At 41.0% G+C, this 25,667-nt stretch overlaps 1 protein-coding gene across 1 annotated transcript in view; it reads right to left on the bottom strand.

The window, feature by feature from the left end:
• LOC134757799 (cadherin-like protein 26) overlaps nt 1-16,791 on the bottom strand; it is a 28,731-nt gene extending 11,940 nt beyond the window's left edge. Inside the window, exons 1-4 of the mRNA XM_063702246.1 lie at nt 16,723-16,791; nt 8,050-8,106; nt 6,887-6,997; nt 4,977-5,138 (exon numbers count right to left, since the gene is read on the bottom strand). Of these exons, the coding sequence (XP_063558316.1) occupies nt 4,977-5,138; nt 6,887-6,997; nt 8,050-8,106; nt 16,723-16,791 (399 nt within the window). The remainder of the gene's footprint in view (nt 1-4,976; nt 5,139-6,886; nt 6,998-8,049; nt 8,107-16,722) is intronic.
• Nucleotides 16,792-25,667: the final 8,876 nt, after the last annotated feature.

The following is a 25,667-nucleotide window of genomic DNA, read 5'->3' as shown; positions in this document are numbered from 1 at the left end:
TCCAGCTCTGCACCATGGAGAGACTAAGTGACTACTTCACCTTCAGCTTGGAAGTAGAGTAGCCCAGATTCAAGTCCAGTCAGGGATCAAGACTGCACCTTCCGCCGATTCTTCCTCACTTCACTCTATGGCTACTCAGTGCCCAGAGTCGGTGGTCCTCCCAGGGGGCCTCTAAGGGCCTTGAAAGCTTTAGGCAACACTCTCTCCATCCCCTTCCTCAGGGGCCTAAACGTCTTTCCCTCTGTATTGTTTCGCATGACTGCCTGAGCCCCCTTTCCCTGCAGACTTGCGGCTCATTCCTCTGCTTCCATCACCGTGGTCCCACCAGGTATCCTAGAACAGCAGCCCCCACGTCTAGCGCAGGTCAGTGCTCCTCCTCCCCCACAGCAGGACTGAGGGAGGCTTCAGGGCTTCTACCACTGAGCTAGTACGCTTCAGGGACTCCAGCATACATTTTTAAATTTTTGTGCAAATAAATTGGCTTTCTCACACACCATCTCTACATTCTCCTCCATAATGTATGACTGTGCTGGCAACTCTTTGCTCCTTAATCACCCTGACTTCTGGCTGTCAAACTGTGCCGACTGTACTCCTTCCATTTAAAAAAAGAACCACTTGTGTGTTTTATGTTTATTATTTTATATTTCATTTATTATCCTAAAGCTACGTATGAGACCTTTAGTTCCATAAGATGCCTGAGAAACATGAGTGCTGTTTATTCTTTGGCAAGATGCTAAGAATTTCTAGGGATTCGGGTTACAAGGGAGAAAAGAAATGTCATGGACATTTTCTGCACTTGGAAAGTGTTTCCAGCCTTTGGTTATAGCCTCAAGATTTATACCTTTGGATAAACAAACCATAGTGCATTAACCTGATACATCACCATATGGCTGAAATTACAGGCACAAGATCTGCGGCCTTCCATGCAAATGAGCACATAGGAACACCTTCAGCGCCAAATGCACAACACTAAATCGCTACTGCATGGGTTAGACTGTGTGGTGAAAAAAATTAACAAATAATTATTTTGAGAAATATAAAAAGATGGGTTTTGGGGTAGCTTTGTATTCTACAAAAATGAGCATATTTTGATATAAATAGATAAGGTCCATACACAGAAAAAAATTAAAACTTTTTCTGTTGCTGTCCTCTGTCTTAAATCTTACAGTAATTCTCAACCAGGGTTACTGCTTTCTTGTACACGCATGGAGTTAATAAAGTGAGCCTCCCCCACACCACCCACTGAACACAATTTTTCTTTTGGCTGGTTTTAGAGACCCCATCAGGATGCTCAAGAGTAAAGAAGTGCTACTAGAATGTCTTTTTGCCACTACATTAGGCTTACTTGATTTTTAATAATGTACTATCTTGATGGACTGCCAAAGCCAACAATAAACATTCTCTTACAGGAGCAGATGGTTAAGCTAGGATGCTCAATTCGTGTAGTGTTTAGGACACGTCCTAATTTATAGGACATGGCTTATGCCGCCCTTCCTGGTTGGTAATCCTTCTCATTGGACCATTTCATATGCTCCTAAATAGTGTGTAAGCCCCTGGCTGTTAGTTTCCCGTGGCTGTTGTAACAAAATACCATAGACCCCATGGCTTACACTAGGAACTTATTCTCTCACAGCTCTGGAGGCTAGAGCTGAAATGGAGGAGTCAGCAGGGTTGGTTCTTCTGGAGGCTCTGAGTGAGAGACTCTTCTGGGCCTCTCCTGGCTTCGGGTGGTTGCTAGCAAACCTCAGCGTTCCTTGGCATCACTCTAATCTCTGCCTCCACCTTCACCTGGCATTCTCCTCTGCGTCTGTCTCTGTGTCAAAGATTCTCTCTTCTTCTAAAAATACTGGTCACTGGGTTATGGCCCACCCTAATCCAGTATGACCTCATTTTAACTTGATTACACCTACAAAGACCCTATATCCAAATAAGGTCACAGGGGTAGGTACCATGAATTAGGACTTGAACATGTCTTTTTGGGAGGCACAATTCAACTCACAACACCCAGCAAGGCCGAGGCTACATTTTACTGTGCTTGCTCATTCATTTACTCCTTCATCTAACATGATTAAGGGAGAACCTATTATGTGAGGAGCCCTGATCTTGACCCTGGGGCAATGGCAGACTTTCCCCAAAGTCAAGAATAAGGCGGAGTCTCTCCCCTCTTAGAACTACATTCTAAGAGGGGAGATCAGCATTCTAATGGAGGAGATCAACTATCAACAGATAATTAAACACGAAGTTCACATTTCAGGTGATGAGTGGTGTTGAGGAGAAAATAAAACAGGGTAATGAGATGGAGAGTGACAGGCAAGGCTGGGGCATGCCTCAGAATCCCCACCCTGTATCTTTCCTTGTGGAAGTCTGTAGTTAAATGAGAGGGCCACGGATCAAATAAGTACCTAAATCAATATTAAAAGACAACTGTGGTCAATGTTTGGGGGATCAGAACATGGGTTTGGCCTAGTGAGGGAGCTCCAAGCATAGGGCCCTGAAAACCTGACATAACAGAACTAATGGGGATGCCATGTGTTTCCCCCCACCCCACGCTGTCACTCTTTGCTCTAAATGGTGCCTAGGATCTATCTGTGATGCACCAAGCATTTCCAACTCAACTTCGAGTTTCAGGAAATGCTGTTAGATATTTGGCTTTAGCATTATCAGCTTTTAGACACAAAGTCCCATATTAGACATTATGAATGCCAACCCTTAATACATCATTTAAAATGTTAAAAGCATCGTTCACAAAAATGTTCTCTCATTCTGCAGGTTGTCTGTTTACTCTTTTGATAGTTTCTTTTGCATCTGAAAAAGATTTAATATCTAGCATCTATAAGGAACTTAAAATTACAAGAAAAAAAACCCCATTAAAAAGTGGACAAAAGACATAAACAGACACTTTTCAAAAGAAGATATACTTGTGGCCAGTAAGCATATGAAAAAAAGCTCAACATCACTGATTATTAGAAAAATGAAAATTAAAACCACAATGAGATACCATCTCACACCAGTCAGAATGGCTATTATTAAAAAGTCAAAAAACAACAGATGCTGGTGAGGTTGCAGAATAAAAAGGAGCATGTATATACTGTTGGTGGGAGCATAAATTACTTCAACCATTGTGGAAGACAGTGTGGTGATTCCTCAAAGAGCTAAAAACAGAAATATTATTCAACCCAGCAATCCCATTACTGGGTATATACCCAAAGGAATTTAAATCATTCTATCATAAAGACATATGCATGTGTATGTTCATTGCAGCAGGATTCACAGTAGCAAAGACATGGAATCAACCTAAATGCCTATCAATGGTAGAATGGATAAAGAAAATATGGTACATGTACACCATGGAATACTATGCAGCCATAAAAAGAATGAGATTATGTCCTTTGCAGGAACATGGATGGAGCTGGAGGCCATTATCCTTAGCAAACTAACACAGGAACAGAAAACCAATACTGCATGTTCTCACTTATAAATAGGAGCTAAATGATGAGAACACATGGACACACAGAAGGAAACAGACACTGGAGTCTCTCAGAGGGTGAAGGGTGGGAAGAGGGAGAGGATCAGGAAAACTAACTAGTGGGTACTAGGCTTAATACCTGGATGATGAAATAACCTGTACACTAAACCCTCATTATACAAGTTTACCTATATAACAAACCTGTACATAACTTAAAATGAAAGTTAAAAATAATAATAATAATAAAAGGAAAGGAAAAAATAAAATATTGAAAGCAAACAAGCAACAACAACAAGTGAGCACTGAATGTTTGGTTCCATCCTTGCACAGACCATGACCATCACTAGGTCCTCCCTACTCAATGTGTGGAAGCCCGAGGAACAGCAGCATGGGCATCACCTGGAGCTTGCTAGACATGCAGGCTTTCAGGCTTCACCCTGACCTACTAAAACAGAATCTGCATTTTTACCAAGATCCCTAGGTGATCTGTTTGCTCATGAAAGATTGAGAGGTGCTATCTCAGGGTCTCCTTATGACTACTCTTCTTTTTAACAGGCACTGTTAAAAGTCCTTCTTTTTAACAGACACTGTGAATTCTGCACAGAAGGGAGGCATGCATTCATATGGATAAGGAAGACCTAGAGAATCATCTCTGCACGTTCATTGGAGTTTTAGAACAATTTTCACCTATTTAAAAATTAGAGATTCAGAGCCTATCAGTGAGTTAAGGGTATATCTTTTATTGTGTATATAAGTACTTTGAGATCACTGGAGAAAAGCTTCAACTATTACTTTTCTTGAATGTTAATCAATGTCTTTCCACCCTGAAAGAGTTGATGAATAAATGTACAGCCAAGCACGCCTGAGAACCAAGCCCAGTTCCCAGCAGCTCCATTCCACTGAAGTCAAAATAAACAAAGTTTGACTACCTAAGGACTTCCTATGATGTTAGGTGAGTAATGTGATACATGGTTCAGGGCTTTTTTCTTTATAATTTCCTTTCCTAGTTTAGAACCTGAATTTCAACTTCATAGTAAACCACAGTGTTGCAGTGATGAAATCGTAAAGAACACCTGCACTCACAATAAGACATTGTCAACAGGTATGTAACTGCTCATGCATCAGTTATTGGGCAACCCACTGGGTCTGTTATGGCTTGTCTCCATATTTCAGAAGTCACTCATCAAAAAATAAATTAGCCCATTTTATAAACATTCTGTGACCCTATCCCCAAATGCTTTCAGATATCCCGATTATGCTAGGACACTGGTCATTAGAATGAAGACCTATAGCAGCTCACATCGATTGCAGAAATCATTACAAAGCCAAAGTCCACAACTCTAAAAGAAGATTACAAAAGTCTCAGGCATACTCGTAAAGCTTGTCACAAGGCATAATTTCTCAATCTCCCAGAACCTGGCACATAGTCAGCTTAAATAATGCTTACCAAATACAACAGTCTTGCAAGAGCTTTTAAATCCGAGCTTAGAATATATCAAGTTTTAGATACCGTGAAAGACGGTGTCATTTCTCGATCAACAGGGCGGTGAACATATATCCTTCCGTTCTCATGATCTTCTAGAGAAAACAAACCAATCTCTGGATATTCATCCACACCAGGTCCACTGATTAGATACATTAGTGACATGTTATAAGACATATTATTGAACAGCTGGAAGGAGGAAAAATGGAAAGAAGAAAAAAGGAGGATGAGAATAAGCCACTATGATAATCAAGTATCAAGGCTAAGAATCAATGGCATCTTTAAGAAATTATACCCAGCAATGGCACATCTGCCAAAGAAATAAACAGATGGGCTGAGATGCAGGAACAATGATGTTGACCTGTTAGCTGCAGTTTGGTCTGTAACAGTGAAAATTTGGAAATAGCATAAATGTTCATCAACATGAAAAAAATAATATAATGATACTTCCTTCACATAGCATGGGATACTCTGTAGCCTTTAAAGATGTATTTACACTGCCACGGAACGACTAGCAGGACACATCACTAAACAAGAAAGGCAAGCAGAACAACACACCAAGTGTGATCTCATTTCTTGGATGCAGATTCACATCAGAAAATCTGTAGAGAAATATCTGGAAGCACACATACCAATTTATTAATATCAATTATCCCTTGAAGGAAAGAGAAGTAGTGATCACACAACTAACATTTAGAAAGAGCTTAGAATGAGTGGGCCTACAATATGCCTTGCTTGCCTTAACCTATTTAATCTTTAAAACATCTCTGAAATGTAGGCAATATCATTGACCGCATCGTACAGATGAGGACACGTTGAAAATCTCTAACTTACCCAGCAAGGACGTGGTGCAGTAGGAATATGAACCCACTCACTCCGCCTGACTCTTAGGCATATACACTTTTAACCACTGAGACTTGAAGACTTTCTGCACTCTTTATGTTTGTTTTTAACAGTAGGCGTGCACTATTTCCTTCTTCTAAGAATCATAGAATGCCACAGCTATAGCAGAACTTAATCAGTACTTAATTCAAAGGCCCATTGGTACTAGGAAGGTAGTGGAAATAAACAACATGAGCCTGGTATAAAGATTCTGCTATTCCAATACCATGTGACTTCTTCAAGGCAGTGCTCGCCCTCAGCATGAGGGAGGCAATAGGGAGGGGTGGAAACAGGTATTCTGAGTAACTCAAGCCCCACCTAATTGTTGTAATGTGGGAACGTGGGTTCCTTGTGGCCAGAACTTTCCATTTTTAAAAAGTCTTTAGAAGGGCAAAATTTTTAAGACAATCTCCCTTATTTATTTATTTATTTTTGAGACAGAGTCTCGCTGTCGCCCAGGCTGGAGTGCAGTGGTGCGATCTTGGCTCACTGCAAGCTCCGCCTCCCGGGTTCATGCCATTCTCCTGCCTCAGCCTCCCGAGTAGCTGGGACTACAGGCACCTGCAACCATGCCTGGTTAATTTTTTGCATTTTTAGTAGAGACAGGATTTCACCATGTTGGCCAGGATGGGCTCGATCTCCTGATCTCGTGATCCGCCCGCCTCAGCCTCCCGAAGTGCTGGGATTACAGGCGTGAGCCACCGCGCCTGGCTGACAATCTCCCTGTTTTTAAATAATATTAAAAAAAAAAAAAAGCCTCTGCATGGGCCAAATAAAGCAGACCTGTCAGTTGGAATTAACCACCCTGTTGCTGTATGAGATTCTCATCAGGCACTCACATGGAGAAGTGACTCGTTCAAACTCACATAACCAGGTAGAGTTAGAGTGAGTTCTAGAACCCAGGCATCCTGAACCCCAGGCCACTGCTCCTTTTGCTCTACTTCACTCCCTGGCCTCACTAGCACATAACCTTTCAAGACTTAATCTTCCTGGCCAAAGGGGCGTGCTTACTTAGAGGGCATGATGGGGTCATTCCTTAAGAGTAGGCACCTTACCTCACCAATGAGTTTGGGAAAGGGTCCCGGGTCTTCCTCCTCCAGCTCCAAGGTGGTGATAACCCATCTTCTCTTGGATCGCCGTAGAGGCTGGTAGATCTTTTCCTGGAACTTATAGTGACAGTGGTGACAATGAGGATGGCAGTGATGCTCACAGCCAGGATTTATCACACCCTTACTTCATGTAAAGGCCCTGTGCTGACACTTGGCCTGCATTCTCTCATCCCCAGAACAGCCACCTAAGCTTGGCAAACCCAAGTGCCTGTCTTCTTAATAGCTGTAGAGTCATCTCTAACCATGGGGCAGATGCTGTCCGATGATTTGACATGGTTCTTGAGATAATTTCAGGAGCTATCCAGACATAGCATTAAAGATGACTGTCTGCTATGTGCCAATGGCTGTCCTATAGTAGATATGCAAACAGTTGTTGAGAAAGTTTTCCCACTTCCATTTATCTCTCAATCTTCCTGAAATTATTGATGACTAGGTGCTGATAGACCTTTAATGCCTCTCTGTCTATGACTATCCCTTTTAACAAATGTGCAGACATGTACACAAAGAGAAAGAGAGTGACTTAGACTCAGATCTTGGGCTCAGATATTTGTCAGGTAGGAGAATATATGAAATTTAAAGCATTGTTTTGTTTGCATTATATATTTTCACAGTTACCATCTATTATAAGTGAAGTTGGTTTCTAGCCACATTAATTTTATCAACAAAAATGTAAGTTCTTTTTTAAAAAAATTACTTAATGATAGAGTGAATTGACCAAGAGAACAATACCAAGTAAATAATCACAACGTGGCATGAGGATATGGCAAAACTTCACAGTGGTAGGTGCACGACTGCTGCAATGGAAAATATTAAGTTCAATATATTTTAATTCCATAAAGAATAAAATGATGTGGACAAACCTCCATGCTTATGGTGTACAGTTGAATTTTGATGTTCACAGGCTGCTCATATTCTAATTAGACATAAAAGCATCATCTGCAACTCTCTGGCAGTCCCTCAAGATTCTAAAAGGCCACATGAAGTTACTATTTTATTTTCTGCAAACCAAACATTGGCAGGGCACTAAAGAACTCCAAACTGCAATTCTGTCTCTAAGTCAAGTGTAGAGACTGATTTTATATATTAAGAAACTGACTTCCAAACCTCACCTTTGTTTGCTTAGTAAGATCATCTGTTTCCTGTTGAACACTGTCAATGATACTGACCTTAAAAATAAAAATAATATTAATTAGTAGAGAATATACTTACCAGAATCACATGGAAACCACCTGGAGTTGCACAAATCTAGAATTAGAAATGATGAAAACAGAACTTCTGTACTTAGTTTTGGTAAATAGAATTTCTTATCCTCTACATCTTAATTCATGATTGCCACTTATCTTCTCTAACTATAGGAGAAATAATGAAAAGAATTCTGATTTATTATTACCAATGGTGGGGAGACGTTTAAAATAATAAAATACTACTCTTAGTTAACAAAGCAGGAAGTAGAACTTGTTTATTCAGGATGAGCACAGATGTATTTATATGTACACATGTAAAATAACACCAAATATTAATTGGTGATGAGGTTTAAGTGGGCTTTTCTTTTGTTTTGTTTTTTTTGCCCCTTATTTCTAAGACATTATTTACAATAATTAATAAAATAATAGACATGGCACTTTATATTTACATAATGACTTAGAGTGATAATACTTATTTATAATTTATATCTCAACAATCCTTTCCCTTCCTCCAAAAAATACATGTACAAGACTGTTGAAATAGAAAGAGATAAGTCAGCCAGGAGCGGTGGCTCACGCGTGTAATCCTAGCACTTTGGGAGGCCAAGGCAGGTGGATGACCTGAGGTCAGGAGTTCGAGAGCAACTAACCAGTATGATGAAACCCCATCTCTACTGAAAATACAAAAATTAGCCGGCCATGGTGGCACGCGCCTGTAATCCCAGTTACTTGGGAGGCTGAGACAAGAGAATCGCTTGAACCTGGGAGGTGGAGGTTGCAGTGAGATTTGGTTGCACCACTGCACTCCAGCCTGGGCAACAGAGCAAGACTCCATCTGAGAAGAAAGAAAGAAGGAAAGAAGGAAAGAAAGAAAGAGAGGGAGAGGGAGAGAGAGAGAGAGACAGAGACAGAGAGAAAGAAAGAAAGAAAGAAAGAAAGAAAGAAAGAAAGAAAGAAAGAAAGAAAGAAAGAAAGAAAGAAAGAAGTGAGGGAGGGAGGGAGGGAGGGAAGGAAGGAAGGAGGGAGGGAAGGGGAAGGGGAAGGGGAGGGAGGAAGGAAAGAAAGAAAGAGAGAGAGAGAATGGTCCTGCAATGTATGATTAGAACCAGCAGCAAACGAAAGGGTGGGAGTGGGGAGGGAGAGAGATAGTGTGCACGCAGGATGACTAGAATAAAGCAAATGGGGCAAAAAGTATAAACAACTGGTGAATTTTCACACGGGGTATTTTGGAATTCTTTGTATTTTCCTTAAATTTTATAAGTTTTATACCAAAACAAAAACTTATCAAAAAAGACAATTTCAGGAACTAAGATTGGGTATTCAATTTAGCACTAAAATTCTTACCAGTTATAATAAAAAGGGAAAGTCTGTCTTTAAAAATGAAACATTTTTAATAAAACCTTTTCTTGTTATACAGTCTTCCTATTTAAAAGAAAATTTGATAGCAAAATGCTTTGAGCATACAGAAAGAAATAGAGAATGACATAATGATGCCCATCACCTAGTTCTCTCAAACCTTCATACTTTTACCCTATTCGCTTTGAAGTGTTGAGATGTAAATCGTTACAGATAAAATTGAAACTTCCTGTGTACCCCTCCCTCATCTCACTTTTTCCTCAGAAGTAACTCTCATCCTAAATTATACTTAGCATTTCAATGCATGTTTTTAAACCTTCACTATATGTATCTGTGTGCATAGATATGGCTATATATTCATAACAATGTGTAATTTTTATGGTTTCGGATTGGACTTTTAAATAATGGTTCGCAGTAAGCATCATCCCATAACTTATTTTTCTTTTTTTTTACTTATCATTGATTTTTCATTTTGGGGGAGGATGTGTGTGTTAACACCTACAGTTCTAGTTCATTCATTTTTATTGCTGTAGAACATTTCACTATATGAATAGGCAATAATCTATTTATCCATTCTCCTAGTGATGGTCATTTAGGTTGGTTCCAGTTTTTCATTACCAAAAATGCTATGGTAATAAACATCCATGTATATATGAAAAGTTTCTCTGTAGCAGCAATTTTCAAAGTATGGTTTCCACAGCCCTGTAAAAGAGTCCACAAGGCCAAACTCTTTCATAAGAACACTAAGCCATTGTTTGCCTATTTTGCTGTCTGACATTTGCACTGATGGTGCAAAACAATAACGTTGGTGAGTGGAATTGCTGATGCCTCAGCACAAATGAAGGCAGTGGTACCAAACTCCCCATTGTATTCTTCACCACCATGCACTTGCTCACGCACTTGCAGGAAAAACCAAAAAGAAACACAAAGAAAACTAGTTTCATTTAAGAATGAAATAATTGGTGAATTTACTCAATTACTGTAATCGCTTGAGAACTGATGAAGTAGTAAAAAATATTAATTGTTTTAAATTGCAACACTTGAGTGTACATCTTTTAAACACTCTTCGTGAGTGGATGGGAAGTATGTACAAGGCACTGCTGCTGTATGTACATCAAGGCAGAAGGTTTATCTCAAAGAAAAGTACTTGCGTGATTGCTTCAGTCCAGCTGAACAGGCCACTTTTTTTTTTTTTTTTTTTTTTAATGCAACACCATTTTACTTGAAAGAACAACCAACAAACTGTGATGATTCACGCCAGGGTATCTGATATACGGTTCCTTGATGATGAACAAAGTGAGCTTTCACTTCGAGAAAATCAATCAATGCACAGTATCTGTTCCCACTGATAAACTCAATCTTCCAAGCAAAAATCAGAATTTTAGAAAACTTGTGTCTGCCAATATAAGCATGAAAGCTTCCTAATAATTAAAGATTTTTACTATAATAGCAATAGTTTTTTTTTAATTTTACAGGCTGAAATATGTCCACATAGGAAATGCCTGCATAACTCAATAGCCAATGGCTTCCTAGTGATCAACACATCATGTTCTAAAATCATGCGCAGGTAAAAGAGTCATCCAGAGTGCAAGAGAGACCAGTGGATTTTAATGGAACGGAGTAGGGAAAATTCAGTGATATAGTTTCAGATTCCACCCAGTAAATAACTGTTAAGACATTACAGTGTATTGAGTTTTGGTGTAATATCAAAGAAAAATATCCACAATTATCTGTTCCAGGTTATTAAAATATTCCTCCCTTTTCAAATATCTGCGCGAGGCCAGAATTTCTTCATATACTCCAACCAAACAAATTCACAACAGACTGAATACAGAAGCAGAGAGGAGACTCCTGCTGTTTTCTTTAAAGCTGGACATTCAAAACATTTGCAAAAAATATATAGATAGTGGCACTTTTTCCACTAAATGGAATTTTGAAAAATATGGATAGTTTCCAAAATATGTGCTATTTTTATTAACATAGAATGGGTTTATTACGCAAAATTTAAAATTCAGTTCTATACTAGCACTAGCCACATTTTAGGGGCCCAATTAGCCACATGTGGCTAGGGGCTACCACACTGGCCAGGACAGCAGGGACATTCTCATCTTCACAGAGATTTTCCTAGGACTGCCCTGGTCTAGAGCCCAGAAGAGAGATACTGGGTACGGATTAAAAGAATCTCTAGAGGAATCTCTCATAGGAAATTCTGTGATTTCTAGGATCCAAATTCTCCCTGAATGAAAGCTTAAGAGGCTTTCCTCATCATCCAAAAATAAAAAAAAAAAAGAGGCTTTCCTCACTGTCCAATTTCATTATCTTAAAACCTCTCTCCTCCATGGTCTTTCAAGCCTGCCACAGCCCCAAGCTGAGGACTCGCCGGCTCTCAGAACTGGAAATGACTGAAGAGGGGAGAAAGACTCCTTTCCTATGGCTTGTCATTACTTGTCACTGAATCTGGAACAAAGACATAAACCTGCAGAACAGAGTCCTTGATCCAAATTCTGCTGATTTTTAGGACCCGAATTCTGCTTAAATAAAAGCTTGCATTTAAAAATGAAATATTTCCAAGCATTTTGGGAGAGAATGATTTCTATATAGACCTCTTAGCTCTTTAGTATCCTGTATAGTCACAGATTACATCTTCATTCATTCACAGAATTTTCTCCCAAAAGATGCCATGGCTGCCCAGCCAGGCCAGCCTGAATGATATTGTTTACATGCCCCATGTCCAAAGCCATCTGTCAAATCATGTGCAGGGCGGACCGTGCAATCATATGTCTGCCTGGCCCCCTCTGATAAAGTGGTTTGGTGGACATGGTAGCTGAGGGAACAAGCATCTAGAAAGAACCCCCCCCACCCCAGGCCCACACCACCGCATTATAGAAAGCATTATGCAAATCTTTTGAAAGATTTCCTCTTTGGACAGACTGCCTAAATTTGGCACGGATGAGAAATATAATGAGAGCATTTACAAAATCATTACAGAAAATATAACAATTTCCAGTCTTCCTGCATCACCCAGATGAGAGATCTCAAGTTAATTTCTAAGACATGCATAAAGAGAGGAGAAATGAAACACACACAACAATGTGAAATTTAAGGCATCTCTGGCAAAGTATAAACATCCACCATTTCAAACCTCTTTTTGAACACTTCAGCCAGCTCTTACATGACTGTCAACTGTGCCGTTTATGTGTTATCATAATAAAATGAATTTACAGAGCTTTAGTGTTGAAAGAGCCCTTAAAGACACCTTGTCTCATACCCTCAATTTACAGAAGGGGAAACTGAGGCCCAGAGGGAACAAGAAACCTCAATATATTCCTTGTTAATAACCTGGGCCACCTGGAAATACACCTGCGAACGGGACCTTATTTGGAAATAGGCTATTTGCAGATGTAATTCTTAACTGAATTACAGTTAAGATGAAGTCACACTGGGTTAGAGTGGGCCCTAATCTAGTGAGCAGTGTCTCGATAGGAAAACACAGACACAAAGGGATGATGCCATGTCATGACAGGGGCAGAGACTGGAGTGACGTAGCTGCAAGCCAAGAAACAGCTGGGATTGCCAGCAACCCGCCAGAAGCTGGAGAGAGGCCAGGGAGGGTCCTCCCAGTCTCAGACGGATTTTGGCCCTGCTGACACCTTGGTTTCAGACTTCTGACCTCTAGAACTGCAAGAGAGTACATTTCTCCTATTTTAAGCCGACGTACCAGTTTGTGGTTCATTGTTTCAGCAGTCTGAGGACACTAATATATGTTCCTAACACATTCTCTGCACAGAGGCTTGAGTGATCTTTAAAAGCACAGATCTCACACCGCTTTCCCCCCAGTGTTTTTACTTCTCTTAGGACAGAATCCAACCTGCTCTGTCCCCTGCTGACCCTCTCAGCTTCACCTCTGACCACACTATCCCCACCTTCTGCAACCCATCACTCTGTTGTCTTAAATGAAGGGCTGAAAGAGTAATTCAGTCAGAGCATAAATGCTAACAATTTATTAAAATGTAACTCAATTCAGAATTTCCCAGATTGGTAACAACGCCACCACCACCAACAACAAAAAATCATAAGTGGCTTTTCTCATTGTACAGTTTCATTCTCTTAAAACTTCCCTCTTCTCTGGTCTTTGAAGCCTGCCACAGCCCCAAGGTGAGGAGATATGAGCTCAGAGGCCTGGAAATGACAAAAGGGGAGAAAACTCCTCTTCCTTGGCTTGTCATTACTTGTCACTGAACCTGGAACAAAGACATAAACCTGCAGAACAGAATCCTGACTTGGTGATTTGGCTTCCTGTCCAAATGACAAAGAAAGGGTGTGGGGATTTCAGAGGAAAACAATTGTGGACACAATAGCTCTCCAGCAGAAATGGTATCAGCTTGTAAATATGGAGATCTGAACAGGGGGAAGTAGGTATCTGTCGTAGATGTCACAGATGGCAATAAGGCAATTCAGGGGGCGGGGATGTAAAGGAATGGAACGGAATGTTACTCATAGCCAATTTGACAATTATGGAGCACCTGCCAGGTGTAAAGCTCTTTAAGAGTTAAAGTTCCAGCATTCTGATTGCTAAAAACTTCTTATATCTATTGAATCATGTTCTCTTCATCTGCCTTGATTCCCTGGAATCTACATAAAGCTGCTGTCATCAATCACTGAAGTACAATCCACAGACCCATTCCCACTGCCCACCCCCACCCAACCACCCTCAGAAGTCAATTAATTTGCTTTGGCACTGCACTAATACGCCAGAGGGAAGAGAATTCAGGTCTGTTTCCTGATCAGACTCATTGTAAGTAGGAGCAGGAGCGAGGGAAGGATGGGGACAGGATTTGATCTGGACTATATTCAAATCCATGCAAACATGGGCTACTAAAAAGGACTTCTATGAAGTATTGGACATCAAATTAATGTGCTGTCTGACTAAGGAAACTCGTAACTCTTGATATTGCAAAATGTGACCAAGAAAATTCTCCAAACCTCAAGCAACTGGTACCAAACAAGTTATCCACTTTCAGACAGGGTTTTCCTCCTATTATGTTTATTGGTGTATTCCCAGTGCCTGGCCCAAAGCAGGTATCCAGTAAATAGTTTTAGCATGAGCTCTGAATGAATATTGCCAACCATTTTCACTGTGATTAGAAAAACAGAAAGACGCAGACATAAGAGCACACTGGCTGGGTCATTACTGAACTGTGAACCTAATAGTAGACAGAGGCTCTCTAAGAGAAGATGACGTTTGTCTGGGCAAGGACATTGCCATGGGAATACGTGTGCCATGGTAAACGATGTACAGAGTCAGGGAGGTAAAGGGAGATAAAGGTTTTCAAAGGAAAAAATGAGAAGGATTATATCATTGTTTTGAAATAATTATCTTTGGCTACAAAGATCAATAAGAAGGGTGACACTGGGTCTGAGTTTGCACAAAAAGTTGCTGGGAAGATTTCTTCGAAAAAGTATTTTTTGTGTAAGGTTTTAACGGCCTTTGTGCAAAGTTGTTATTTTTGCAGAGCTTTTGTGATAGTTTTAGTTATCAAGCCTACAAATGTGAGAACCCCCTTTTCATAACCTTCTTTGTGTCTATATATCAGGCTTTGTGCCTGTGAGTGTGTGTGTGTGCGTGTGTGTGTGTATGTGTTTTAACATAAGGAACTCCATTTTGATTCTGACAACTTTCGCAGTACCAAGGGCTTTTACGCATTTCCTCATTCACTGGCACAACAACTGGCTCAGATAAATTCAGTTACTAGCTCCATTTTCAGGTGAAGAAAAATAGGCTTAACAAGGTTATGTTAAAACCAGTGCACTGACACCCAGTGCACTCCCAGATCAGCTCAACCTGAACCTTTGGGGGCAAAACCCAGGCACTGAGATCCCTTGAAGCTCCCTAGGTGAGTTCAACTTGATCCAAGGTAAGGAACAAAGTTAAGCTGGCCTAGGTCCCCAGCTGGCTGTGAAGGAGCCTAGGTCAGGACGCCAAGCAGCCCAGTCCAGAGCTCACAGTTACCAGCCACTGGGCCGCTTCCCACCCTCAGCTGGTATTCACAGGAAGAAATGATTCCCTCTCCCTACCTACAGAAAGCCAACGAAGCAGATCATAACCAACAAGCGCATGCAACGTTACCTCTGTCCACTCTAAGTACAAACAGAGCAAGCCCATGTGCTTCGAATCCTGACTCCACTAGTTTGTATTCCCATTTAAACAGTGGCAGTTGGGGGCAGTGGATTTAGCCCTTCCATCCCCGTGGGTTTGTTCAAATTGCCTTGGATCCAGACAACTGAGATTTCCTCAATCTTATGTAAAGTGTGAACAGAAGTATCATTATAAAACTTGGCAGGGCGCAGTGTCTCAAGCCTGTCATCCTAACACTTTGGGAGGCTGAGGCAGGCAGATCACTTGAGGTCAGGAGTTTGAGACCAGCCTGGCCAACATGGTGAAACCCTGTCTCTAATAAAAATACAAAAACTAGCTGGGCATGGTGGCATGCACCTGTAGTCCCAGTACTCGGGAGGCTGAGCCAGGAGGTTGCTTGAACCCAGTAGGAGGAGGTTGCAGTGCACTGAGATGTCACCACGCACTGTAGCCTGGATGACGAGACCCTGTCTCAAAAAAAAAAAAAAAATTGTGTGTGTTGACTGGGTGAGGTGGCTCATGCCTGTAATCCCAACACTTTGGAAGGCCAAGGCGAATAAATCACTTGAGCTTAGGAGTTCGAGACCAGCCTGGGCAACATGGTGAAAATCCATCTCTATAAAAAATACAGAAATTAGCCAGGCGTGGTGGTAAGTGACTGTAGTCCCAGCTACTCGTGAGGCTGAGGTGGAAGGATCACCTGAGCCTAGGAGGTTAAGGCTGCAGTGAGCCTTGATCATGCCACTGCACTCCAGCCTGGATGATGAAGCCAGACCCTGTCTCAACAAAAGGAGAAAGAAACAAAGAAAGAAAACACATGTGTGTTGATGTAATCTCACTAAAAATAGTGTGAACTATATAAATTAGTTTTAAACAGGTCCCTTAGCCTGCTCCCACTGTTGCCCCAAACAGACTGGGACCCTTAACTTCCCTTTATATAAATCCAGAGCCCCTGCTACCTAAGCCATTCTCAAGACAGCCAGCCCTGGGTCCCAGCAGGTCACACTCAGTCCCTCTCCCCTCCCTTAGCCTAGAAGGGGCAGGGCCAGCTTGCGCTTTGCTTTCAGTTCCCTGCACCTGAGCACTAGGCTGCAGGCTCAGCTTACCTGCAGCAGCCACAGCAGCAGCACTAGAAGCAGCAGCAGCGAGGGGTGCCTCCCGGATCTCATGGCCATATGGGAATACCCAAGACAGACCCAGAACATGCAGCTGCTGACCAGTCCTCCAAGCTGGTGGTCTCACCGGAGCCACACACCTCCTTCTCAGCCAGCAGCTTCTTCTCTAATGGTTTTCAGGTCACTTTGGCCCAGATGTTTTCATCCCATCTTGCTCCTCCCCTTTCAGCTTTTCTTGCATTTATCAGAGCGGGGTGGGCTGACTTGTAAGCTTGAACATACGTTTGCCACAAGTAGAGTTCCTAGGAAGGGTGGGGTAGAAACTAAAGCCACCATGGTCCTGCACGTACACAAAAGACTGGCTGGGGTCTGACCTCAGGAACAACAGCTCAGCCAGAGGAAGTAAAACCAGCACCTATCGGAAAGTAGAATTATTTGTTTCTTTGTTTCCTTGTTTGTTCTAGTTTCCAAATAGAAGGTCCAATCATCTCTTTCTATAGCAGGATATGTTAGTGACTATTTTCTATAATCTTATCCTCTTGAACCAAACAAAAAAAACTAGAAAATGACAAGAATGATAACTTTATTAAGGGGGAAGGGATGGGGAAGAATGAAAGAAAAGAAAAATCAACTTTTACTTTCCAAAGCACTAAAAATCGTTATTCCAACAATAACCCAGGGCTCTGGGGTTTGCAAATTATTTCTACTAAAACCTTTTTTAAGCTTAGATTAATCTGCCTTTTTGAGTTTGGAATTAAAGTGGGAGGGAGGAGAGATGGGAAAGAGCCTCCCTGTGGACAGGGATCTCTGTGGCAACCCGGGAGTCTTTGCATGAGAATTCTGAAAGAGACAATTTGAGATTATATTATACCAATACTTAAGGTTGCAGTAAGCAAGTTTTAAAACACAATCTGTGATACGTCAACCCTGATTACCTTAACATGACCTTTTTATCACATTACCTTGTTTAAAGTAGTAAACAGATAAAATAAAAGGTAAACTTTCTTTGCTTATTCTAGATATTGGCTTAGGCAAGGATTTCATGGCCAAGAACCAAAAAGCAAATGCAATAAAAACAAAGATAAGTAGCTGGGACCTAATTAAACTAAAGAGCTTTTGCACTGCAAAAGGAACAGTCAGCAGAGTAAACAGACAACCCACAGAGTGGGAGAAAATCTTCACAATCTATACATCTGACAAAGGATTAATATCCAGAATCCACAATGAACTCCAACAAATCAGTAAGAAAAAAACAATCCCATCAAAAAGTGGGATAAGGACATGAATAGACAATTCTCAAAAGAAGATATACAAATGGTCAACAAACATATGAAAAAATGCTCAACATCACTAATGATCAGCAAAACACAAATCAAAACCGCAATGCAATACCACCTTACTCCTGCAAGAATGACCATAATCAAAAAATCAAAAAACAATAGACGTTGGTGTGGATGTGACAATCAGGGAACACTTCTACACTGCTGGGGGGAATATAACATAGTACAGCTGCTATGGAAAACAGTGTGGAGATTCCTTAAAGAACAAAAGTAGAACTACTTTTGATCCAGCAATCCTACTACTGGGTATCTTCCCAGAGGAAAAGAAGTCATTATTCGAAAAAGATACTTGCACATGCACGTTTATAGCAGCAAAATTCACAATTGCAAAATCGTGGAACCAACCCAAATGCCCACCAATCAACTAGTGGATAAAGAAAATGTGTATATGCGTATCTATATGTATATATACACATATACACACATATATGTATATATACATACACATATATACACACATATATGTATATATACATACATATATATACACACACATATATATGCCCATATATGTATATATACATACACATATATACACACATATGTATATATATACATACACACATATATACACATATGTATGTATATATATGTGTATATACAGATATATATGATGGAATACTACTCAGCCATAAAAAGGAATGAATTAACAGCATTTGCAGTGACCTGGATGAGATTGGAGACTATTATTCTAAATGAAGTAACTCAGGAATGGAAAATCAAACATCGTATATTCTCACTGATTTGTGGGAGCTAAGCTATGAGGACACAAAGGCATAAGAATGATACAATGGACTTTGGGGAATTGGGGGGAAGAGTGGGAAGAGGGTGAGGGATAAAAGACAACAAATATGGTGCAGTGTATACTGCTTGAGTGATGGGTGCACCAGGATCTCACAAATCTCCACTAAAAAACTTACTCATGTAACCAAATGCCACCTGTACCCCAATAACTTATGGAAAAATAAAATTAAAAAATAAAAATAAAAAAGAACTCATCAAAAATAAAATATAAAATAAAAATCTCCCAATTAAAAAAAACTTTCTTTGCTTAACTGAACATTCATAGCTCTGAGATGCTGCTGAATATTTTAATTTGAATAGTTCATTTTTATTGAAATTAATAGCTTATTATTGAAAAGAATAATAAATACAACTTTAAAGTCTATAGATATTTCCTGGGCATAAAGAGAAACTGAATACCTTGTGCCTATTTTCAAAGTGGATATTTCTATAATGATAGCCTATTTTTAAAAAACTGATTAAGTTAGAATCACTAATTTAGAATATATAAGTCAGGTGAGCTAAACCATGTTAAATATATGTGAAAAAACCATGTCAGTTGAGCAGTCCCTGCTGCTAGAATAGCGCTGGGGACTAAAATATTCTTGCTAGAAAGGCATTAGCCTCACAAAGTTCTAGTCTGGGAGGAGCTGGGGGACAACAGTGAAGGATTCCACTTTCACATTCGTTTTAAGTTTAAAAGAAATTGGTATTTTAAAATTAGCCGGGCATGGTGGCACACACCTGTAATCCCAACTACTCCGGAGGCTGAGGCAGGGGAATCCCTTGAACCCGGGAGGCGGAGGTTGCAGTGAGCTGAGATCGCATCATTGCACTCCAGCCTTAGGCAACAAGAGTGAAACTCCATCTCAAAACAAAACAAAACAAAAAACACCATAGGAACTGGTATTTTAATATATTAGAAACAATCAAGTTTTCAACATTCTCAAGCATTTAAAATAACTGAGCAGAATGCCAGTTCCCCACACGGCAACCCTACTTGGGTAGGCCACGGGGCCTGGAATTCAGCTGGTGATTCTGGGCATCACCTGCCGCACATCTTGGGTGAGCCTGAGCTTGAAGATGTCCCCGCTCCCTTTCTATTCTGAGCATGTGATCATAGTGACAATAGTTTAGCATTCCTTTCTGTGTCCTTGGAAGTACAGTAATACTTTATAGCCACATGGTGGCAGCTCCCAGCTCCCTGTAAGCTGACAAGTGAAGAAATGAGATTGCTCATGAGATAAAAGTTACTTGATTGCAAGGGAGGTATGAGCTACAATTACCTACCCAGGGTCAACCTTCTCATGTTTTTGAGGGGTGCCCCCAGCCACCTCCAGTTCTCACTGTTCTTTTTTTAGTAATGATGATTGCATCATGAGGCATCCCCACCCGGCTTGGATTTCTGCATGGACAGTGGTCTGGCTGGCCAGGCCTCATGCCCAGCTGAAAGGAGGGGAACTTAGGTGGACAGTGGGACTGAGGGAAGATGACAAATGCACCTGACTCTGCCTACATTTGGCATTTTCCATATGGATCAAGTAAACACCAGAGAAGTAAAGCACTGGGCTTGAGCCTTCTTTCCTGGCTGGGGAGGTGAGAAGGCTGGCATTCTATGCCTCCTCTGCAGAGGTGAGCCAGCCGCAGTGAAAGGCTGGGAGAGTGGCCTGTTACAGAGGACAGGCCTTAGGCTTGCCCTTAGTCTCTCTTTCTGTCACCAACGCTAGGGGAGGCAGAGCCTGGAAGAGGGAGGGAGCAGAGGTGTTCCAACAGCAAAGCACCACCATGCCTTAGGATCTCAGCGCTGGGTTGGAAGGTGAGGAGGGGCTGCCCAAGCCTCCCCTGCCCACACACCCACCTGGGAGTCCAGCCCACCCAGGGCGGATGGAAGAGATTAGATTTCCATCAAGGCTGACATTGAAGTTTTAAGCTGGGCTGGTTTTACTGACTGACGTGACTGGGTAATGATGAGCCCCAGTTGTAACTGAGGGATTGAAATGGTTTGGGTGAAGGCTCAGATTAAGGAAGAATAAAATGGCTCATGCTTATATGTCCCCTGAGTCAAGATCTTTCTATATTCACTAACACAAAAATAATTTTCCAGCCAATACTTCTGAATTCAATTCCCGTTTCTTCATAGTCACAAGAAAAGTTTAATTTCTCAGAACACTCTTGAGAAGGGTTTTTAAAATAATCAGGGAAGAGTTCTGCTTCCTGTAGTGGTGAAGTAGGTTCAACTCTGCCATAGACATAGCAGCTATTAACATAATATAAAACAGGGCTGGGCGCAGTGGCTCATGTCTATAATCCCAGCACTTTGGGAGGCTAAGGCAGGTGGATCACCTGAGGTCAGGAGTTTGAGACCAGCCTGGCCAACATGGTGAACCCCTGTCTCTACTAAAAATACAAAAAAATTAGCCAGGTGTGGTGACACATGGCCAGCTACTTGGGAGGCTGAGGCAGGAGAATCGCTGAGGTGGAGGTTGCAGTGAGCTGAAATCAAGCCATCGCACTCCATCCTGGGCAACAAGAGTGAAACACTCTCTCTCTCTCTCTCTCTCTCTCTCTCTCTCTATATATATATATATATAGTATAAAACAGCTACCCACAGTGGAGGCCCTGGAGGGTGAGCATGGCAGGCAGAAGCTGGAAGGATACTGATGCCTGGAATAGGCCACAGCTGGGACTGCTAGGTGGCTAGACGGATGGACAGAGTAGACACAGCCAGGTGGCAACTGTCTGGTTATGAGAGTAAGCATGCAGGTATTCACTGTGAAGCTCTTTCCACTTTTGTATATGTTTGATTTTTTTTTTTTTTTTGAGACAGAATCTCACTCTGTCACCTAGGCTGGAGTGCAATGGCGTAATCTCGGCTCACTGCAACCTTTGCCTTCCGGGTTCAAGCGATTCTCCTGCCTCAGCCTCCTGAGTAGCTGGGATTACAGGCATGTGCCATCATGCCCAGTTAATTTTTGTATTTTTGGTAGAGATGGGGTTTCACCATGTTGGCCAGGCTGGTCTCAAACTCCTGACCTCAGGTGATCCACCTGTCTCGGCCTCCCAAAGTGCTGGGATTACAGGTGTAAGCCACCGTGCCTGGCCTGAAAAAATTTATAATGCAATATTGGGAAAAAACCAGAAAGGTGAATTTGACTCCATCAAGGAAAACTCCATCAGCACTTTACTTCTCTGTTGTTTACTTGATCCATATGGGAAATGCCAAATGCAGGTAGAGTCCAGTGTGTTTGTCATCTTCCCTCAGTCCTGCTGTCCACCTCAGTTCTCTTCCTTTCAGCTGGGCATGGGGCCTGACCAGCCAGACCACTGTCCAAGCAGAAGCCCAAGCCGGGCGGGGATGCCCTCATGATGCATTCATCATTATTAAGTGTAGTTTTACCCAATACCTGATAGTGTATCTCTAGTTGTACCCCAATATCTTGTCACATATATTAAGAGCTGAAGTTCATTGGATTTCATATTAGAATAAAATAATCCATCATTTGTGTTTCTGGATTTTTTTCAAGGACTAAGAATTTTTTCAATTCGGATTACTAATCACATGGGTTGATTGGAGCGTGCATACTGAAACTTAGGTTGTGGTATCTTGTCAGCCACTAAGAGCCGGCCAGAAAATTATCTTGGAGAGATTTTAATCTCTTGCCCCAATTTTTTCAACTAATATGTAGTTGCAGATATGCAATTAGAAAAACAAACAAAAACGCTGCCAGATATAACTTATTGAAGGCATTTTCACTTTTTGCAAGTATATTCCAATGCTAATCATACTAGTGGTATGAATCACCATGCTCTTTCTTCCATCATTTATGTTTGTAAATCAAGCTTGTTCAACCTGTGGCCCAGGACAGCTTTGAAAGCGGCCCAACATAAATTCATAAAATTTCTTAAAACATTATAAATTTTTTTGCATTTTTTTTTTAGCTTAACAGCTATGTTAGTGTTAGTGTACTTTATGTGTGGCCCAAGACAATTATTCTTCCACTATGGCCCAGGGAAGCCAAAAGAATGGACACCCCTGACATAAATTGTTTATGCTTCTTTAGGAAAGGAGAAAATGAAGGAAAGGAAAGTAAAGGGGAAGATTTAAACAGCTGTTTTTATCTTCCTGCATCAAAAACTGTTCTGTTAAGGTGAACATATATACTTTAAAAAATCAGAACATCTTCAATTAAACTTGTTAAGCTATTTCAATATTATATAAATTCTACAAATAAAAAGCATTTCATTCCAGCATTTAGAAAACTGAAAACACCACGCAAGAACAGCAAAGACTTCCTTTTCTTTCTCCTTGCTTTATTTAGGCAGAGTATCTCAAGAGATGGGTTTAGAGGAAAAGCTTGCTGACAGATGGTGAACACTCTTCTAATCCTGGACAAAATGACCAAGTGAGTCAAAGGAAAGAGACAAGGGAAGGTCGAGTGAGTGTTCCACACCTGGAGTTTGAAAATCTAGGAGTCTGAATGTAAGGAAAATCAGATGAGGTGGTTAGGTGATCTAAGAAGCCCGAACGCTTATATTTTAAGTCTTTGATCCATCCTGAGTTGGTTTTTGTATAAGGTGACAGATAGGGATCCAGTTTTGTTCCTCTACATGTGGCTTGCCAGTTTCCTGAAACAATAAAAATTCTAGAAGACAACATTGGAAAAATTCTTCTAGACGTTGGCTTAGGCAAAGAATTCATGACTAAGACCCAAAAAGCAAATGCAACAAAAATAAAAATAAATAAATGGAACCTAATTGAACTAAAAAGCTTCTGCACAGCAAAAGAAATAATCAGCGGAGTAAACAGACAACCCCAGAATGGGAGGAAATATTTGCAAACTACACATCTGACAAAAGGAATAGTATGTAGAATCTACAAGTAACACAAACAAATAAGCAAGAAAAAACTAAGTAATCTCATCAAGAAGTAGGCAAAGGACATGAGTAGACAGTTCTCAAAAGAAGATACACAAATAGCCAAGAAAAACGTGAAAAAAGTGCTGAACATCACCAATCATCAGGGAAATGCAAATTAAAACCACAGTGAGATACCACCTTAATTCTGTAAAACTGACCATTATTAAAAACTCAAGAAACAATAGATATTGACATGGATGTGGGGAAAAAGAATGCTTGTACACTGCGGATGGGAATGTAAATCAGTACAACCTCTATGGAAAACATATGGAGATTCCTTAAGGAGCTAAAAGTAGATCTACCATTTGATCCAGCAATCCCACTATTGGGTATCTGCCCTGGTACAGTTTGGCTGTGCCCCCAGCCAAATCTCATCTTGAATTATAGTCCCTATAATCCCCACGTGATGGGAGGGACCTCTTGGGAGGTGATTAGATTATGGGGGTGGTTCGCATGCTGTTCTCCTGATAGTGAGTGAGTTCTCCTGAGATCTGATGGTTTTATAAGGGGCTTCCCCCTTCACTTGGCTCTCACTCTCCCTCCTGCCGCCCTGTGAAGCGGTGCCCTCCGCCATGATTGTAAGGTTCCTGAGGCCTCCTCAGTCATGTGGAACCGTGAGTCAGTTAAACCTCTTTTCTTTATAAATTACCCAGGCTTGGGTATTTCTTTATAGCAGCATGAGAACAGACTAACACATACCCAAAGGAAAAAGAAGTCATTATATGAAAAAGACACTTGCACACGTATATTTATAGCAGCACAATTCACAACTGTAAAGATGTGGAACCAACCTAAGTGCCCATCAACTGAGTGGATAAAGAAAATGTGATATATATGTACACACACTCACACACGCACATATATATAGTATACTGTGGAATACTACTCAGCCATTAAAGGGAGCTAAACAATGTCTTTTTGCAAAACCTTGGATGCAGCTGGAGGTTATTATTATTATTACTATTATTTTTTGAGACAGATTCTTGCTCTGTCACCCAGGCTGGAGTGCAGTGGCACGATCTCGGCTCACTGCAGCCTCTGCATCCCGGGTTCCAGGATTCTCCTGCCTCAGCCTCCTGGGTAGCTGGGATTACAGGTGCACGCTACCATGCCTGGCTAATTTTTGCACTTTTGGTAGAGACAGGGTTTCGCCTTGTTGGCCAGGCTTGTCTCGAACTCCTGACCTTATTATTCTAACTGAAGTAACATAGGAGTGGTAAACCCAAATCTTTTTGTTTTCACTTAGAAGTGGGAGCTAAGCTATGAATATGCAAGGGCATACAGAGTGACATATGGACTTTAGAGACTCAGTAGGGGAAAGGTGGGAGGGAGGCTGGCGATAAAAAACTGCACATTACGTACAATGTACACTACTCGGGTGACAGGTGCACTAACATCTCAGAATTCATCTCTATATAATTTATCCATGTAACAAAAAACCGCTTGTACCCTAAAAGCTATTGAAAAAAATAAATAAATAAACTTCAACTCCTTAGCATTCACTTGTGGAGCAGATTTTATCAGGGCCGTAAATCACTCATTTAGGCAACCTGTTAGGTAAACAGCCAGCCCAGTGCCTTTAAACTATGGAGAAAATAGGGCTAGATAAGCAAATGGCTTGCTTGAGGGGGAGAGGGCCTGCCAGCTACTCACCTGCCACAAAGGTAGTCACTCAAACTTACAGACTTAAGTACCAGGAAAGCAGATTTCTCAAACTTTAATGTGCCAAGGATTTTGTTAAAATGCACACTTTGACTCAGTAGGTCTAGGGAGGAGCTCGCATGAAATTGTCCTCGCTTAATGTAATCTAAAGTTAAATATGTGTTATTTGTTTGCTCTAAAATCTCATTTAAGCTAGAGCAATTATTTATGACTATTCCATTTTTAATTCCATA

This window comes from Gorilla gorilla, chromosome 21 (assembly GCF_029281585.2).
Source record: "Gorilla gorilla gorilla isolate KB3781 chromosome 21, NHGRI_mGorGor1-v2.1_pri, whole genome shotgun sequence".
NCBI classification, from domain to species: Eukaryota; Metazoa; Chordata; class Mammalia; order Primates; family Hominidae; genus Gorilla; species Gorilla gorilla.
The sequence above is the reverse complement of the archived record's forward strand: the minus strand, read 5'-3'. Positions and strand labels throughout refer to the sequence as shown.